The sequence below is a fragment of the Zonotrichia leucophrys genome, chromosome 1A, assembly GCF_028769735.1.
Source record: "Zonotrichia leucophrys gambelii isolate GWCS_2022_RI chromosome 1A, RI_Zleu_2.0, whole genome shotgun sequence".
In the NCBI taxonomy this organism is placed as follows: Eukaryota; Metazoa; Chordata; class Aves; order Passeriformes; family Passerellidae; genus Zonotrichia; species Zonotrichia leucophrys.
In genome coordinates this window covers 5,505,740-5,523,459 of record NC_088170.1, presented here as the reverse complement: position 1 = coordinate 5,523,459, position 17,720 = coordinate 5,505,740, and the positions used below count along the sequence as shown (strand labels likewise).

The 17,720-nt window shown below is 37.2% G+C and overlaps 1 protein-coding gene across 13 annotated transcripts in view; it reads left to right on the top strand.

The window, feature by feature from the left end:
- Positions 1 to 17,720, top strand: part of ERC1 (ELKS/RAB6-interacting/CAST family member 1) — a 271,066-nt gene that overhangs the window by 128,480 nt on the left and 124,866 nt on the right. For all 13 annotated transcript variants that reach the window (XM_064736111.1, XM_064736157.1, XM_064736148.1 and 10 more), the window contains one exon: positions 10,870 to 11,005. In XM_064736111.1, coding sequence (XP_064592181.1) covers positions 10,870 to 11,005 — 136 coding nt within the window. The remainder of the gene's footprint in view (positions 1 to 10,869; positions 11,006 to 17,720) is intronic.

Genomic DNA, 17,720 nt, shown 5'->3' with positions numbered 1-17,720 from the left:
AAAGAGACTAAAGAAAATTAAAGAAAAATTCATGACTGTTTGAGATGGTTAGGACACAGTTTTGACTTAATTGGCTAAGGAATCATAACAATCTCAGTAGAATCTAATTACTAAATCCCTTCAGGTAAACAATCATCCAAACATATCTCACATGTGTAAAAACAGCAGAAGAAGTGAGTAGAGATAAGAATTGTTCTGTCTTCTCTCTGTGATTCTCTAGGAAAAATCCTGGGAGAGAGAATTCTGTGTCTCTCTGTTCAGAGAGTGTGAGTGCCCAGTTTGTTGAGGCAGCATTTTTCTGCTGTGAGATTTTCAGCTGCCTGGGAAGTCACTGGTTGGTTGCACGTTGAGTCTGTGCCAGTGCCAGAAGTGGAACCTTTTGTTCTCGCGTTGCTTGTGGAGTTGAGGTTGCACTGCTGACCTGCACACAAGGTGTGCCTCAGATGGGAGCCCCTGAGCCCTGGTGTTTCAGATGTGCCTTTCACTGCCTCACGTATCAATTGACAGCGTTACTTCACTGCTCGCTGAGCTCATGTTTTCCATCCTCATTCCTGTGAAACCAGCTTCCCTAACAGGCCTATGCATCATCTCCGCAAATAATTTCTCATCTTCTGCATGAAAAATATGTTAGATAAGCAGGGATATTTATTACAGTCATACAGCTTATGGATTCAGTGAATATTTCTGTTGCTATCAGTCAGTTAATTGGAAATCATTCCTAATCACTTTACTGAAAAATCAAAACAAAATTTCTTGTCCATGAAATCCCAAGTTGGCTATTAGAGATACTGCAAGATAAAAGCATGCTTAACATTCTTAGCCTAAAATTAAATTAGAAAGCTCTTTTTTCCCCCCTTTGCCTTTCTCTTCTATGGCTCTCTTCCATTTCATTGTTCTTGCAGGGTGGTGTGTTCAAGTATTCCCTCCTTCTGCATGATGTGTTCTTCATCTGCAAACAATAGAGGGCCCTTTCATACTGGAATATGTCAGCTTTTCTAGATAGTCTTCTTGAAGTACCCCAGGCAATTCAGACAGATTTAATCAAGCTCTCAGTAACTTACTTAATTTCCTGCTTATCCAGCAGATAGGCCACTCTTCTTAATTAAGAGAAATGGGGTTTTTTCACTTCCTTAGAGAACAAAATATTTCCAGTTGTCACTTTCTGCTCATGGCTGAGTAATTAACTCCCGTCTCCAAGGGGTGAGGTGCCTCCTCTCCCTTTAGTGACCCAGCATACTCCTCCCAATGTCAAGTGCTTTTACATGGAGCATTCCTATGTATCTGTTTACAACACTGAACAGATTTGATGGAAATTGGGATCAAGGATGTTGATAGTTTTGGGGTGGCAGTGGGATTGGAATTATTCAGTTCCAGCTTCCTTCCTCCAAGCACTTTGGAATGAACTTTACAGGTAAATCTCTTTTTTAAAATTCTTTTTATACAAAACCGAAAGTGACCAAGAATTACAAACCTGAGTTGCAAAGTGTTCTCTGTAAATGCACAAAGGCCTCATTTCATCCTAGAAATTACAGCTGCCAGCAAGTGGCAGTTGCCAAGCTGGAGTGCTCAGGGCCAGCCTTGACAAAGAAAGCAAAAGGTGCCAACCCAGCAGAAAAGTGAGGCTGCTTTCCTTCTAGTTCCTCCTCTCCTGGGGGTTAAAAGAGAGGTGACATAATGCAACTTTACCCCACAAGTATCTGTAAGGATAGAACTCTTGTTATAGTGGGATGCTGTACCTTTGAAAATGCATTCCTTTGGGAGCACCACTATTGTGTTCATCCCTGGATCTTTCCTTAAACTTATCCTATTCTGTAATTGTCTGCATTGTATTTTCAGTTTAGTTCCTTGAGTCTGCAGAGTCTTATTTAAAATAAGTGTGTTCTATTTTTTAGATGGTAGGATTCTTGGTTTTTTTTAGGATGCCCCTGATTTCTCATGTTATTGTCCCAAATTTTTAAATGTTGTTAACTTAAAATCAACTACTAGATACATTCGTTTCACTTTTCAGTGTGTGATTTTTCACTTTCACAAATCAATCAGAATATGTTAGCAATTTCAATTAGTAATAAATAGCTTAGAAATAGGTTTTTTTTAATTACTAACTCCTAGCAATATATGTAAAATACATGAGAGCAAACACATTTTCAGTATTTAGGATGTCAGCATATTTTAAAGGATTGATACCTCAAATCAGTGTGAATTGCCTTTATTTTAGCACTTGCTTCTCTTGCTCAATTTTTTTTTCCATCGTTTACTTTAAGGTCATCCTGTATGGAAAAAAAACCAGGAGAAAGCGTTAAAGGAAATTAATTATCAAAACTGTAGTAGGTATACTGCTTAAATGTATACTGCTTAAATGCATAAGACCTATCTTGCTTTTTTAACATACAGCTATGAAGAGGACAGAATGATAATGTTCAACTTTATCCCAAATTCCTGCAAATTTTTGGAAAGGACTTTTCTCTCTTCATAGCTTGTTTACATACATATAGATGTGTAAGCTACTCTAGCATGGTTTTTAAATGCCTAGTTTTAAAATTTCCTTCTCCTTACAATAACTTTTTGTTTGGTTGCAATGGCTAATTTTTATGTTTGATTTTTATTTTTAATTGTTTGTATGGGTGTTGTTCTAGAAGGAATTAAAAATATTTGCCCATCTGAAAGAAAACAACTGCTGTATGGGGATTTGTTTTGTCTTCTGGCTGGTGGGATTGCAGTTAAAAAAGACTTGTGTTATCTTGGATCACAAAATACCCTCTGAAACTGCAATAAAATGCCGTTCAACACTTTTTTCAGCCATGTGGGGCAGGTCTGTTGAGCAGAGAGTGTCTGGCTGTGTGTGATCTGTTCACAGGGCAGTTGCTCTGTGAGCTGGAGTTGAAGGTGAGGAGAACAGCACCTGTGGGACTTCTTCCCACACTGTTAGGGCCAATTTCAACTAAGCCAGCACGTTGCAGGGCAAAGGAATCCACACCAAAGCCTAATCAGCCATTTTATAAATGTCATTTTTGGCTTTGCATCTGTTTGCTCAGTTAACAAAAGCAGGAAAAAAATACAGCAGAACAAACTTATTTTTGAACAACTGGATGCTTTTATTAAGGTCCTTAAAATATTAGTATTTTTCTTAACAAAGGAACACCCATACCACTGTGTTACAGGTTTATTTCAGAATTCACCTGAAGTTTGTTTTTAATGTTCCTAGCAACAATCAAAACTAAAAGTTGCAAGCTTTTAAGGTTAAAGGTGTCTTTTCTAGTTCAATTGCTGTCAGCTTTCAAAAATAGTTATCAAATGTATGATTAATTTGATATTTAATCACTGAAGTTTGAGTTAAAATTTTACACTAGTTATGAACTTATGGTAATGTATTCATTATTTTCATCACAGAATTTGGTTCCAAGAAATAGATGCTGAGAATTTAAGTAGTTGGGAAGCTGTATATTCATTTATTAGTCCTTTTTTTTTTTTAGCTGCACATTGGCTGGACAAATAGGTGCAAAGGATTCTATCTACAAAACTGTAATTAGAGATTAATGAAAACATGAGTTGCTATAGATGTTTACCAGAAATATTTAGTGTTACTGTATTTGGCCCTTGATGTGATATGGACTTGTTGCACTAAAACTAAGACACTTTGTTTAATCTCTGCTGATAATGCATCCATTTCAGCCAGTTGGTTGGAGCAATTTTTCTTTTCTTACTTTTATTTTTTTGAGAATACTCAGCAGCATTTGACTTTGCCATTGTATATAGCTGGGCTTTTGTCTTGTGACTGGAGAGCTCCCTGGTTAATTCTGGTTTTGCTTTTTTAATTCCCTCATGAAATATTCCATCTAGCATTAATAATAACTTATGCCATCTTATTATTTGGTAAGCCTCATCTTTTTCTAAGATTCATTAGAAATAGATTATTAGAAATTAGATAGATGATAGATTTTATCAGATTCTATCAGATAGGTGATAGATTTCTTTTCCAAGGTGTTTCTAAATTATAGGAGGGTTGGGATAACATTTTTTTGTTAGATTGATTTTCTAGATTTATATGGTGTGTGTTCCCCTATCTCATATCTTCCCATCACCTGTTTCTTGAAGAAAATCTTTGTGTTGTTTCAGCTACAGGGAGAGATGTGCTGAATGCATCAGGAAATGTGCTTTCTATAATGTAAATAATTATTATCACTAAAGAAAGCCAGTGGTCAGTGTAAAGTCAAGATCTGCTTGAAGGCCTGACTTTAACACCTCTTGATTCAGACACTGTTGAGCTCCTGTCCCTAAAATCTGGGGCAAGTGAGTTTCCCACAGCCTTCACCCCTTGCCTCCTCCAGTGCTGACCTGAACACACACTTTGTTTTCAGAAATCAAAGTTTCCTAGCCTCAGGAAATGAAGTGCACCCCTCATCTCGTAAAGCCACCACGGGACAATTGGACTCACATGCAGCAGCCCAGTCACATTTTCAGGATCTGCTAATATTTTCATTGGCACTCCTTACCTTGTCCTGTAAGTGGTGCAGAACAGCAAGGAGCAGTGTAACAAAATGATGAGAGGTTTTGGGAGGAGTTCACAGGCAGGAGAGGTGGCTGAGTGCTGTTAAACAAGAACAGTTTAAGTGTGGTGATTGGTTTTTAGCTTGGATGCAATGACCAACAGAAGTGGTAATGTTAAACCAAGTTTCTGAAGCATAGTGAAATTATTGTTTCTTTTAGGTAGTAATTTAATGCACCATTTTTGATCTTGTTATAACATTGAAGGGCAGTGACAAAGTAGTTGAGAAGCTGGAGCTGCTGTGTACAGCCAAGGCCCAGAGAACACTTAAAAAACCCAACCCAGCCATACAAAATTCCACATAGATCTTCAGCAGTGTGTAATTCCCCTGATCCTACTTTTTTGAATGTGTAAGTTGAAGAACTTTGTTCAGCCCTTGGCAGCTGTCAGTCACACACCCAGTTGTGGTGATGGGGCTGTGTGGTGTGGTCAGTCCTGTTTCCTTCATTGCTGATTTATCTTCCCTTTATCACTTGCTTTTTTGTGAGGTGAAGCAATAAGCAATTAGGCTTTCCAAACACTGCCATTATTCTTCATGATTTGGTGACTAACCCTAACTAAGGTAAAGTGAGTTTTGAGCAACTAGAAGCCAAATCAAAACCTTTTAGAACATTTTTTCCCCCCCTCATTTTCAAAATATTTTTGGGAAGAGTTTTTCCTTGATTTCCTTCTGCTGCATGCCCCAGAATGTAAATATTTTTCTTTGTGTACCAAAACTACAAAGCAAGAAAAGCCAAACAAACTACCAGACTACCAAAACAAAGCAAGAAAAGCCAAACAACTCATCTGTATATCACTGTATTCGTGATCTTTTAAATTCAGAAGTTATGGTTAAGGATATGGCCAGCTAAAATATTATGTAGAGGCAGACCTTAAAAACAAAGTGACAAAGGAAACTTTGGGGGTAAATATTGTAATTTGGACACTTCTTAGGACTACAGAGTGCTTGGAGATCTTTGGGCAATGATAGCACCACCCTGAAGGAGGGCAGTGGAAGGTGCTGATCTGTCTCTGGGACCAGCGATGGGACACGAGGAAAAGGAATGAAGCTGCATCAGAGGAAGTTCAGGCTGGACATGAGGAGCAGACTCCTCACCATGAGGGAGCAGAGACGTGGCCACAGCTCCAAGGCTGACAGGGTTCAAGCTGAGTCCGACAGTGCTCTCAGTGGTGTGGTTTAGGTTTAGGTAGTCATGCAGCAAGAGGGAGTTGGACTCAATGATCCTTATGGGTCCCTGCCAACTTGAAATATTCAATAATTCTACTCTATGTATTGTAGAACCTAATATTTCATAACACAAGGCACTTTGGCAATACAAAACTAACTAGCATATTAAGTCATTGCATCCAGTTTTCAGTGTAGGATTTTTCAGTCATGTTGACTATTTTATCAATATAAGTCATGTTGGGGAGCAAAGTGCTCTTTAAAGCATCTGAAGTTCATCTGTCCATCAGGATTAGCAGCTGCAGCAGCAGTGGAGTGTCCTGTGGGTGGTGGTAATGCTGCAGCAATGAAAGCTTGAGCTCAGCAATCCCTCTGACATGGCTGACAGACACATGGAAATATTTCTGAGTGCCTAAGTCAGATGAGTAAAACAAGCCGTTTCTATAGCAGTGCACAAGATGTGCATGTTTGTTCCTGGTGTGTGAGCCTTTGTGTGAAATGCAGCATGTGTGTCTACACTTTATATTGCAGGGGAGCTTTGGTGGTGGTTCAAAAGCATTCTAAATGTTTGCTTAACCTGGATTGTTCTAAAAACACCTCTGTGTGTTCGCCACGTAAATGTGAAGTAAAAATATGTTCAAATATAATACTAAAATTCAAATTAACTTATTCATATTTTCAGTTAACATTTTATGAACTTCTGTATTACAAGAATAACATCTGAAATTATGTCAGAAAAGATAACCAGATGCAGATAATAGCTTACATTACATTAATGTGTAGCATGAAAATCCACATGAGGAGAGAATTAGCAGCTGTATGTATGCTGATGTGCATTACAGTAAAAGATAATGAGATCAGTGTCAAAATGAAAAAAATATTGACATTAATACAGAAAAAATAATTTCATAAAAGCCTTTAAGAAATGGATTATGTAGCAATTGGTATTCTTAGTGAGGAAAGGTTTTCCCAATGGCTGATGGGTAACAAAGTGGCTTGCCACTTTTCAGGAATGCCTGATGCTCCACTGGTCTTCAATAGTTTATAATTGTCCTCCTGTTTTCAAATAATTTCAAAATGTGAAATCTTCTAATTTGAATTTTTTATTGCTTATTTTGATTGTTTGACTTTATTCCCCATGGTGTTGGGCTATATTTCATCACTGGAAATGCAAGAATTTCATAGAGAAGTGAAAAGGCTTTTTTAGAGAGGTTTACTCTTTCATTAATGAAAGAGTAAAGCCATAGATATGAACAGTTGGTTTCAGTGTCCAGATGAGGAAATCTTAGGGGATTTTTTCATCAGGCATGTGGACTAAATTGGGCTCCCAAAGTCAAAGGATGTGAAATGTTTTATTCTGAAAATCTTGGCCTGTCTTTAGCTGAAAGACTTTGGGGTTTGTATTTTTAAATCAGAAGCCTGAATTTGATTCTACTTCCTTTTATCTAATTCATTAGTCTGTAACAGTACTTGGCATACCATGAAATGGAGAAAAATTCAAAATAATGGAAAAGAGTTTTCACTTTTGAGGGCAAAATGTTGTAGGAGATGGACTTTCAAAAAAGTTATCTTAAAATTGCTGTTAAAAGTGCAAAAGAAATTGTTATTTCCAAAATGAGTGGGATTCTTCATTGTAATTCAACACAAACATTCTCAATAGGTTTTTCTTCTTTTATATATGACTATAATATTTTTAGTATGTGATTTGAGGTGACTCTGAGAGTAAACATCTTCTGAGGGGAGGGTCTTTGGCTTTTGTTAGTTTTGTGGTTTCTTCTGGTTCCAGTTGATATCTTCTTCAAAGCTTTATCTCAGTGAATGTGACCTGGCTCTCCAGCTTTAATTAGAACTGCCAGAATTCTTTTTCTCTTTTGTAGCCCTGTTTTGCAAAGATATTTCTGTAGGAATGTGTATTTATGGTAATACTTAATGCACTGTATCCTTCAGAAGTTCATTAGCTGTTTATTTTGTGATGAAAGCCCACATGCACATTGCAAGTTGCTGTTTGCTGTTGCTGTACATGCAGACAGTGGTGCTTTCTAGAAAACATTCTTAAACCTCTAAGGTCTTGCCATCATTGTACATAAATGTACATAATGTACATAAATCATTCTCTTTTTACTACTTTTAATCTCATGCAAATTTTTTCAGTTTTAATAAAAATACTCTTAGAGATTAAGGATTTTATTTTAAATTTTGCTGTCCCTTTGAGAGGATATGTGCTCTACATATGAGCAATTCATTCAAAAGAGTTAAAATAACATTAAGCTTACAAAATGAAGCTCTAAAACTGAGGGAGTTGCAGAGCTTTGTTTGTTTCTTTGTTTCTTTTTTCCTAATAAGCTTCCTTGTGCGCATATATTATGAAAAAAATTCCTCTTGACTGTCTCCTCATAAAATGTACCAGTTGCAGCATGCTCACTTAAGTCACGTTCTTTCTGTAATTTTATTTTATTGTTCCAGTTCAGTATGTGGTCCAGTTCTGCACATTGTTCAGTGGTGGTGTGAAGATGAAATTGAAATCATCAGTAGTACTGCAGTGTTTAAAATAGCAACAGAACTGAGTTATTGAGCAGTGAATGGGGTGATACCTAATAAGCCAGCTTTTGAGGTCTGTTGTTATTAAAAATATGAGTACGTATTTAAATATTTTAAAAGATTGTTTGCATATTTCAAGGATGGTTCTCTGACTGGCTTTGAAGACTGAAAGTTATTTGGCAGAGAAGGAAGATCATTATTTACAGAACCACAGTATGAAGTCTTCAGAGCTTCACAGAACTTTCATGGTATAAATGTCAAAGGGCTGTGGACTTGTAAATGCTGAACCTTTTGCATGATTATCTGCATGAGGTATTGCAAAAGTGAGAATTTTCATTTGGTACCACGGGCATTAAGAAGAGATGAAATGTGTATTCATCTATCAAATGACTCCAAGCCTTGTTGGGTTTATAGATTTGGAGTTTCATGTAACCTTCCGAGATTTATACAATCAAACAGTTGGGGAAATTCTAGTTACTGCCGCAGATGCCTGTATCATTTGAAAACTTTATAGCCCAACTTTTATTCCTTTTTCACATCAGAGATATGGAGGGATAGTTGTGTCTTGTACATGATTCAAAGCTAGGTTAAATGGAGCTTTGAGCAACGTGGTCTAGTAGAAGATTTTATGAAGATTGATCTCAGGATTACAAGCACTAGGTAATTTGAAGACTTAACTTTAATAAAGCTTGTTTTTGTCTCCAAACATCTACCTAATATATTAGAATGTCATTAATTTTGGTTCGCACCAAAATTAATGTCAATAGTACATGTCCTTATAACTGCCCATCTGTTTGAAATACATATTTTGTTTGAGAACACTTTGGACCATGTAGGAGATTATCTATTTCAGATAGATAATCTATTTTGAAGAAGGTTGGGGCTTTATTAAGATTGTTGTCTCTTATCTAACTAGTTGGTTATAATAATAAAGATCAGTTTCCCAATATGTGAATCTAGCTTTGCAAATTTATAAAAAAATACTTAATTCCTCTAATTTTAATTTAAAAATTGAGTAAAAATTCTCATATGGAATTGAATGTGTTGAGCTGACATATTTTCATTTTCTGCATCGCCTTAGCTGTACTTTTTGTGTTTATTTTATTGGACAGATAGAACTGTGTATTGTACAAGCTGAGCTGATGCCAGCATAATATTTCCAATAAGTTGTTTAATCACTGAGCAAGTCTGCTTTCAAACTGGGCAATGAGCCCATTGCCAGTGTGCAGCACTGGGTTAGAATAACTCAACAATTACACTGGTGGTGTTTAAAAAGCATCCTGACTCAAATCAGCTGTAACTCTTGGACAGGATAGTTAAGTATGCCAATAATTTTTTAACATCATCAGAAAAGAACTTTCATTTTTTATTGGTCTCCAGAGGCCATCAGCACTTTTTCACCCTAAGAGTTTATTTTAGCACCAAGGAAAATTTGCTGTTTTCACAATTTTCCCAGCCTCAGTTGGCTTACATTGGAAAAAAGCAGAGCTCAGAGTGTTTTTGGAGGAACTCAAAACACTGACTGGTCATATGCCACGTAATTTGAACATAAATATATCACAAAGAGATACGTTCTTGATCGTACTTTTGTTAGGAGTTCTGAAGAAAATATTAAAGAAGGGTTGTTTGTGATCTGTTCTAAAAGTATTTCTGAAATACAGAAGAAACATTCTTCCCTGTCTGTGTGGATAACATACCAGATCTGAAGCTGGTATATCATTCTGTTTTCTAAACAGTAAATTAAAGAGCCGCCTTTACTACTTGCATGATGTTTTGGGGAAATCTTGCAACCAAAGAATCTGACTTTTATTCCAAAATCCAAACTCCAGATATAATTATGGAGAAAAGGGCTGAGGAAGCAAAGCTAGCCTGTTTTGTTTTGATTGGACTAAAAGTTTAGACTTCAGTTCTCTGTGGTCAGGAGGCTGAGATTAAAGAGTCTGTAATTAGATTCAATACTCCATGTGTCTTAATGCCCTGAAAGGCCAAACCCTGTCTGCAGGCAGTGGTAGCTGCCAGGATCATCAAAAATAGTCCATAGATGTAAGTGAAAAGGAAATGATGCACACTTTCTCAAATAGTTTGTTCTTACTTGTATCTTGTTTGGGTAAAAAGAAAGGATAGGAAATTCCTCAAAATATCAAGAAAACAGGTAGATCTTGAGGTTGAAAAGAAATTCGTTTACCTCTGGAAACAGATTGCCTAATTCTTGTAGGTAATCCTCTATATTCAAGTGTTTCAGTAGTGCTCCTCATGTGTTCCTCACATTAGATACAGTGGTACTCAAAGCAAAATGGGTTATTAGATTTTTGTGGTTTTATATGTACATGTGTGTGTGTAAATATAGAAGAGTTTTCTTCCTCAAAGCCAGAAGAGGACAGGTGCATCTTTTGATTAACAGTTTATTAATCAAATTATAATTACCAAATGCTTTTGTTTCAGGAATTTTCTAGGTCAGGTTAATAGTAATGAGCAAAATGAAGCCTTCTTTTGGCTCATTTAACAGTGGAGAGTAATGCTTAAGGATGGGTTTGGTGCTGGTGACCTTGTGCCAGGGAAGTGGTGGCACTTGATGGTGCCACTGTGCTCTGGACCACGCTCTGAGTGCTGCTCTCTTTTGCAGGCAAGTTAAAGATCAAAACAAGAAAGTAGCAAATCTGAAGCACAAAGAACAAGTGGAGAAAAAGAAGAGTGCACAGATGCTGGAGGAGGCCAGGAGACGAGAGGATAACCTTAATGACAGCTCCCAGCAGCTTCAGGTAACGTGGGAATTGATTCATGCAGTTGGGATAATGAGCCAGGCTGACCTGCCTGGCTCTCTGCTCTACCTCCTGGTCTGTTCTCATAGCTTTTACCTAACAGTTTTGTCCCTGATTGTTTAAAAAGACACATCAATCCCACAGCATTTCATAGACAGCAGCCTCTCTCCGTTGCCTTCATATCTTCCTCAATTTTCATAAGAGGAAAATGTACTTTTAACTGTCAACTTGGTTATGAAGTGCATCGTTGAAGTAATTATATCAATTCCATATTGAGATTGGGTGTGACATTTCTTTCTTCTCTGCTCTACTAACAGCCTTTTTCTTTAGCTGTTTTGTCTGCTTTCCCAGCTGGTTTTACCTTATATTGGTGCCCTTTCTTCAGTAAATGAAAGTTAACCAAGTAAGTATTCCTAGAGAAAGCTGGAGTTACTCTGAGGTGACTGGAGGACCACATTTTCTACTGTAGTCATGCTTGTTTACCTCATGAATTCCTGGTGTGCTTTCTGGTCAGTTGGCTTTATTTCTGAAGTGATCATGCTGCTGCCCCACAGAGTTATCTGGTTACCTCAAATCTGCCCAGGCATAAGAGAGTCACTGGTATAAAAGCAAGTCAAATATTTCTCAGTGTGCTGTGTATTGAGATTAGCTGCAGGAGGTTTATCAAAAGGTAAGTTTTCAATTGCTGTCATAAAAATATTAAAGTAGTGGCATGGGGTACAGCAAAGATACCATGATGCTAAGTGTGGAGATAATAGACATTTTGACTGTGTTTTCTTTAATTTACAAAAATAACTTTCTTTTTGGTAAGTGAAAATCAACATGGAAACTGCACCCTACCTTGTAGTCTTTCATTCTGTTAATCTTTAAAGATCAAACCTTTCTTTGTTTTCCTTTTTTATTCTTTTTATCAACCACATATCTTATTACATCTACAGTGAAGACACAGAATGCATCCTAAGGGTTCTCTAATTTATCTAAAGATAATTTCTTTCCTTATGGGATGATGGGGGGATGTTTTCAGCTAAAACTTTGAAATAACCACAGCAACACATGTCCATGGAATGCTCTCAGATGCACCATTTTGTGGTTTTCTCCATCAACTCCAGTCCTGTATGTACTGGGCAATGAAATAGTTAAGTTCCAAGTGTATGAGAATGATTTCATAACTGCAGACCTTTATAAAAGGCGGGAATGTGGGATTTCTACATCTGCTAATGGCTTTTGTGGCTCTAGTGCTATGGCAATTCACAAGGCTCTCGTTATGTGGCAGTTATGTTTGAATAACATGGTCCTCCTGGTATTAGTGAAATGTCTTTAAAAATTCCTGAAACTACTACAATATTTGGTTAGATTCCTAATCTGCATTTGAGTAAATCTATATTTCAAGTGTGAAAAGACGGCTGGTGCTTCACATTTTCCTTGCAATTACATGGGTGGTGTATTTATTGAATGACACCATTCCATCAGACCGTAATCTTTGTTTTTATGTGGCACTTCAAGATTTTAAAAGGAATGCCTTCCTTTTCTGGCTCTCCCCCCACAATTATTCTTTTCTTTCCCTTTTTATTTTTTCTGTCTTCTTCACATATGTAATACACTGAAAAAGCCTGAAATTTATTATCTCTTCTATTTGCATACTGAAACCACTTTTTTTTTCTTTCTTTTTTTTTTTTTTAAGAAACAGTAAATTGTGTAAAATGTTTGTACCACATAGCAATGAACAGAGAGTGATATTACAGTTACTAAGAACTTTAAGTTCTGCTAAAACTATTTAACACCAGTTTCTGGTGCATCAAGGAGATGGTACAGCTTTGGTGGTAGCTGTGAGGCAGCTTTTGTTGAGAAAAAAATGGTGTTGCTTTACATCAGACTTCTTTCAGAATGTATAGCTTCCCTTACAATTTCTTACCCAATTCTTAATTATAAAGTGTTTTAAGCAGTTGAGAGATACAAAAATATGAATAGCATGGATATCTTTACCTTTTCCCATTCAGATTTTCCAACTAGAGATCTCTGTAGGGCAGTACATACTTTTTTTGCAGTTTGCTTATGTTTTGGTTTATTCTGCACTGGTGTCTTTGCTTTCTATATGGTTATATGCAAGTTTTTTTGACACTAAAAATCGACCTTATTGAATGCATTATTAAATAAAATAAGATTGAAGTGTGAGGTGATAGTCAACATTGAAGTGTGCAGGTTATCATGGTATTAATGTTACTTGATTTTCCCTAGTGCTTTTCCTGCTTTTGAGAACATAATTGTCCTGTTTGGGTGGGCTCTGTTTTAGAGAGCCTTTCCCCATATTCAGCACAAGGCTGAAGGGAATGCTTTTATTCACAGATGAAAAAGGTCTGTATGCTCTAATGAAAATATCAGGTTAAGGTAAAATATGGAGTGTTTAATGACAAGTGACAGGTTCAATAAAAGCTCCTTCCTTTAGAAGAGCCCTCTGCTTACAGCCTCCCTCTCTCAAGGACTGCAACATTTTGGTTTCCTGGAAGTAAAATTTACCCAGAACCGCATTTCAGTTTGTTAGTTGTGGAGACCTGTCTTCTCTCTAGGCTCTTAAAGGGCACTGCCTTGTAATTGATTTTAAAAAAAAATTAAACCTGAGAGGACTGTAGATATTTAACTTTTTTTTTTTTTTTTTATGCAACCATTGTTGGCTTTGGGGTCAGGACACACAAGCACCAATTTCGGATAATTTTGGTATTGGTGGTTTTGGCTGGAATTAATAATAAGCCATTATGAAATGCTTAAAAATATATGATCTGCATGTTCTTGGGTTGACTGTCTGCAATCTAGTCAAATAAACAGGGTCCCAAGCACACAGTGCCCTGCTCTCCTCTCTGTCCCTACCAGGCCTGTGGTTTCTTTCTTCCTGAGGCCAGTCACAAAATGTTCGTTTATTCACAGAGCTCTGATGATGGAAATTTGGTATTTTTGGGAGTGGGGGAAGAATGAAAACCATAATGTCTCAATTCTAGAGAGATGGATAAATGGCTTTCCAAATTTGTCTTTTCCTCCTGGGTTCCCTTAAACCACAACTCTCCAGAGATCTGAGAGGCTGATGAGTGTCTGGTCTATAAGCAGGATTAAAAAAAGCAAACTGTTGGGTTGGAGTAGAAATTTTTTGCTTGAAGTGACTAAAGCTTGGCTATTGTGAAAAATAATTGATCTGCTGTTCAGTCCAAGAGAGGTAACATTTACTGAAATTTCATTATATTTGAATGGATACTTCAAGCTGGCTTCTTAAAGAGAGTATGCGTATTTTCTTGTTTTATCACTCTAGCATATTCTGAAGTTTTTCTAGAACTTTCAGAATATCCATGCTGGGGATTTGTGTGCTGGTGAATCCGTGTTGCAGCAGGTGTCCGTCAGTCTCTAATGGCTGCTGACAAACTCTGTGTCCAGATGATGTGTAAGATGTGTTTGAGTGCTTTAATGAGCAACTGTAGAGAGCTAGTAAACTTATTAGTTCTTCTTTTCTTTTTCCACACCTAAGTTTAGATAATGTAATGTATATTCCTAATCCATGAACTGTAGATGCAAGTATATGCTGTTTGTTTCTTGTGATAGTGTATTTCTTTTACCATATTGGAAAAACCCATCATTCCAGGAAAAGCTCTACTTTTAATATAGACAAATATGCAACTTTATGTTCAGTAATGTTTTTACTGTGATCCAGGTGAAGCTCAATGAAACGGACAGATAAGCAAATACCTTCTAATCAAATGAACTTTATAAATTCATTAAATGTCAGCCACAATGCCCCAAGGCTGCCAAGTGTATTAGAGGCATTTGGACAATGCCCCCAACAGCATGCTTTAACTTTGGCCAGCCCTGGGCTGGGTGGCTGCTGGAGTAGCTTCCAGCTGAAGTAGTCCTTTGTGATTAACTCTTTGTTATGAGACATCCCTGCATGTGCACACAGTCACTGCCAGCACTCAAAAACCTGGAAACCCAAGTGGAGCCCAGTCCATCTGAGCTTAAATCACTGAAGAATTTCCTCTTGATATGCTATGATTGGATCTTGAAGGTGGGGTGGATGAAGTTTTTTCATCTCATCTCTTTATAGTAATATTATGCCATAATGAAAATTATGTTGTGTTCTCTTTTGGCTGTTACTAAAGCCAGATTATGCTTTCATACTTAATCTCTGAACTTGCTTTTGGATAGTGAGTACAAAATTCCTGAATAAATGGTTAAAGGAAACCTTTCCAAGCTTAAAGTTCAAGATCTTCTCAAAAACTTGCATCAGATTTGAAGCAAATTGGTTGTGCTGGTTAAATATGTTAGGTGCTTTCCTGGGATAAGTGACTTTCAAGTGTGGAGCTCCTGGCTAATTTCTCTTCCATATAAACCACTGCTATATCAGATTCCAGCCTTGGCTGCCAGATGAGTGCAGCTCAACGTGTTACAGCCCAGAGAACACTCAGCTGCTCCATTTCAGCCTGGCAGAAATCTGTTCTTTAAAGCCATCTTGCATCTGCAGCGTTTGTTCCAGAGCACAGTCTGACATACCAAACATGTATCTGCTCACTGAGCTCAGATGCACCTTTGGGAATTGCTCAGATCTAAATGTTCTTTTCCTCTCACTTCCTCTCCCAGTGCTTTTTAGACATTAATTACATCATGGAGAGGTTTTGGCCTCCCTGTCCTGGGTAATTCCCTGTGCTGCCCAGCCTTGGGGTGTCAGTGTTCCTTGGGCCTGACTGGTGCCATCAGCACTTCCTCAAGTGGCTGTAATTTCACTTAAGGCTGCATTCAGGTCTAGGTCATCCTCATCCTGTCCTCCAGGACACAACTCATGGCATCAGTTGCTGAAAGGATACCAATTCACTTTGCAATTCATTTTTAAAGAAATCTTTTAGTATTTTTTGAAAGGATGAGTTTTTCTTGTCAGTTAACTAATAGGAGGAAACTTAATATTGTTACATGTTCTCAATAACTTAGCTAAATGTGGTTCTGAGGTAATGTGAATCAGTGTTTTACTGTTTGCTTCAATGTTATGTGGGACTTTTGTTAGTGAAACTGTAGCAAGGATGAACGCATACAGGCTCCAAAGATCAATTTTACCACATAAAAATGTAACTGAAATAATTGTATGCAAATTTTTCCTCCTATTTTACTTGGTCAGGGGTAGCCAATAGGTAGTTTTGGGATCAGCTTACCCTCCAGCTCTTTCTCTGAGAAATTCTGTGACAGCTGGCTTCTCATTACAAAACAGGACATGCATATGCAGTAGAGACATCAGTATGCATCATGAGTCATTAGTGATGTAATATTCCAGTAGGAATTTTTATTTCCATCAGCTTTTGCAGTACATTACAGAAAATACAGTGTTCATAAACTTCTCGTTCTGTGTGTCTTCAGAGGGTTGTGATTTTCAGCACGGTGTGTTGCAGTTAGTGTAGAAACAGGCACATCTTTAACCCTGGCAGATGCTTTGAGAAAAGCTAGCCCTTGTTCTGATCATGCCATAGCCCTCTGTCAAGAGAGCTTTTTCTCATCTTTCCTGGATGTCTGGGAGAAGTTCCAAAAATGTTCACCTTTTAGCTGCACATTTCATCACTTAGAGTGAGGGGAGATTTCTTGAGGGGAGGTGAGGAAGAATTAATTTGAATTGTAGCCCTTTTTTGGGAATTAAAAATCATAATTAAGCCCTTCTGGATACATGTACTTTTGCAGCATAGATAATGCATGAATGAAAAATAGCCTCACTTCACTATATATGTGTGAAATAATACAGTAATTGTAGACAAGACTCAGTTAATCTTCATTTGTAATGCTCTTTAACTGAAGAAAGGCTTAGACATTTTCACAGAGTTAGTGCCTTGATCATTTTTATTATTCAGCTACACAGAAACAAGACTGAAAGCTTCACTGGACAGTGGAGGAATATTGCACAGTGCTAGAAATCAGTGCATAATATGGAATAGCACTATTGTGACATTATATTTTCATGTAAAAGTTGCACTGTTGGATTTCCATCCCAGCCAGACAGTACAGCACATAATAATGAGCTTCTGTCTTACAGAAAAGGTTTCTCCTCTTTTCTGTATTGAAATGATAAAGTACAATGTGGATTTCAAAGAAGGGCATGAAGATTTACTAACAGATTGCCAGAAAATAAGCTCAACAAGGCAAGAAAAGTGTCTTGACAAACAAGAAGCCCCACAGCACCTGCTCAGATGAGGTCCTGTTCCTGGAGAGATCTGTCCTTTTTATCTCTTACGCTTTCACATTGTGCCTGGTGGACTCTGCAGGACAGTAACTCTCCTTTTACTTAGAGGAAGCTCATCAAGACAAGCTTTCATGCACATTAAAACTTAGGAATATTTACCTGGTCTGTTTCTAGTGCCAATTTCCAACTTCTTATAGAAATGTAATACCTATTTCTCCAAACAATTGCATACAAAGTATATGGTAGTAGGGATTGTTATTGAAAAAGTTTATATTTACCTCTCTCATTTCTTAGGGTTTTTTTTATTTGTTAAGCTTTGGTGCATTAACATTTTTAAATGTGATCTGTGATCAACAGGTGGACTGTGGGGGCAGTCATGTCTCCAGTTTTATTGAAGCCATTTTTCTGATGAAGATTTGTAAGGTCTAACTAACTTGATTTTTGCTTTGTGTGAAATATTGCACGCTGAAGAACCAATGAAAAATATACACTTTTGAACATGGAAAATTATTTGTTTTAAAAATG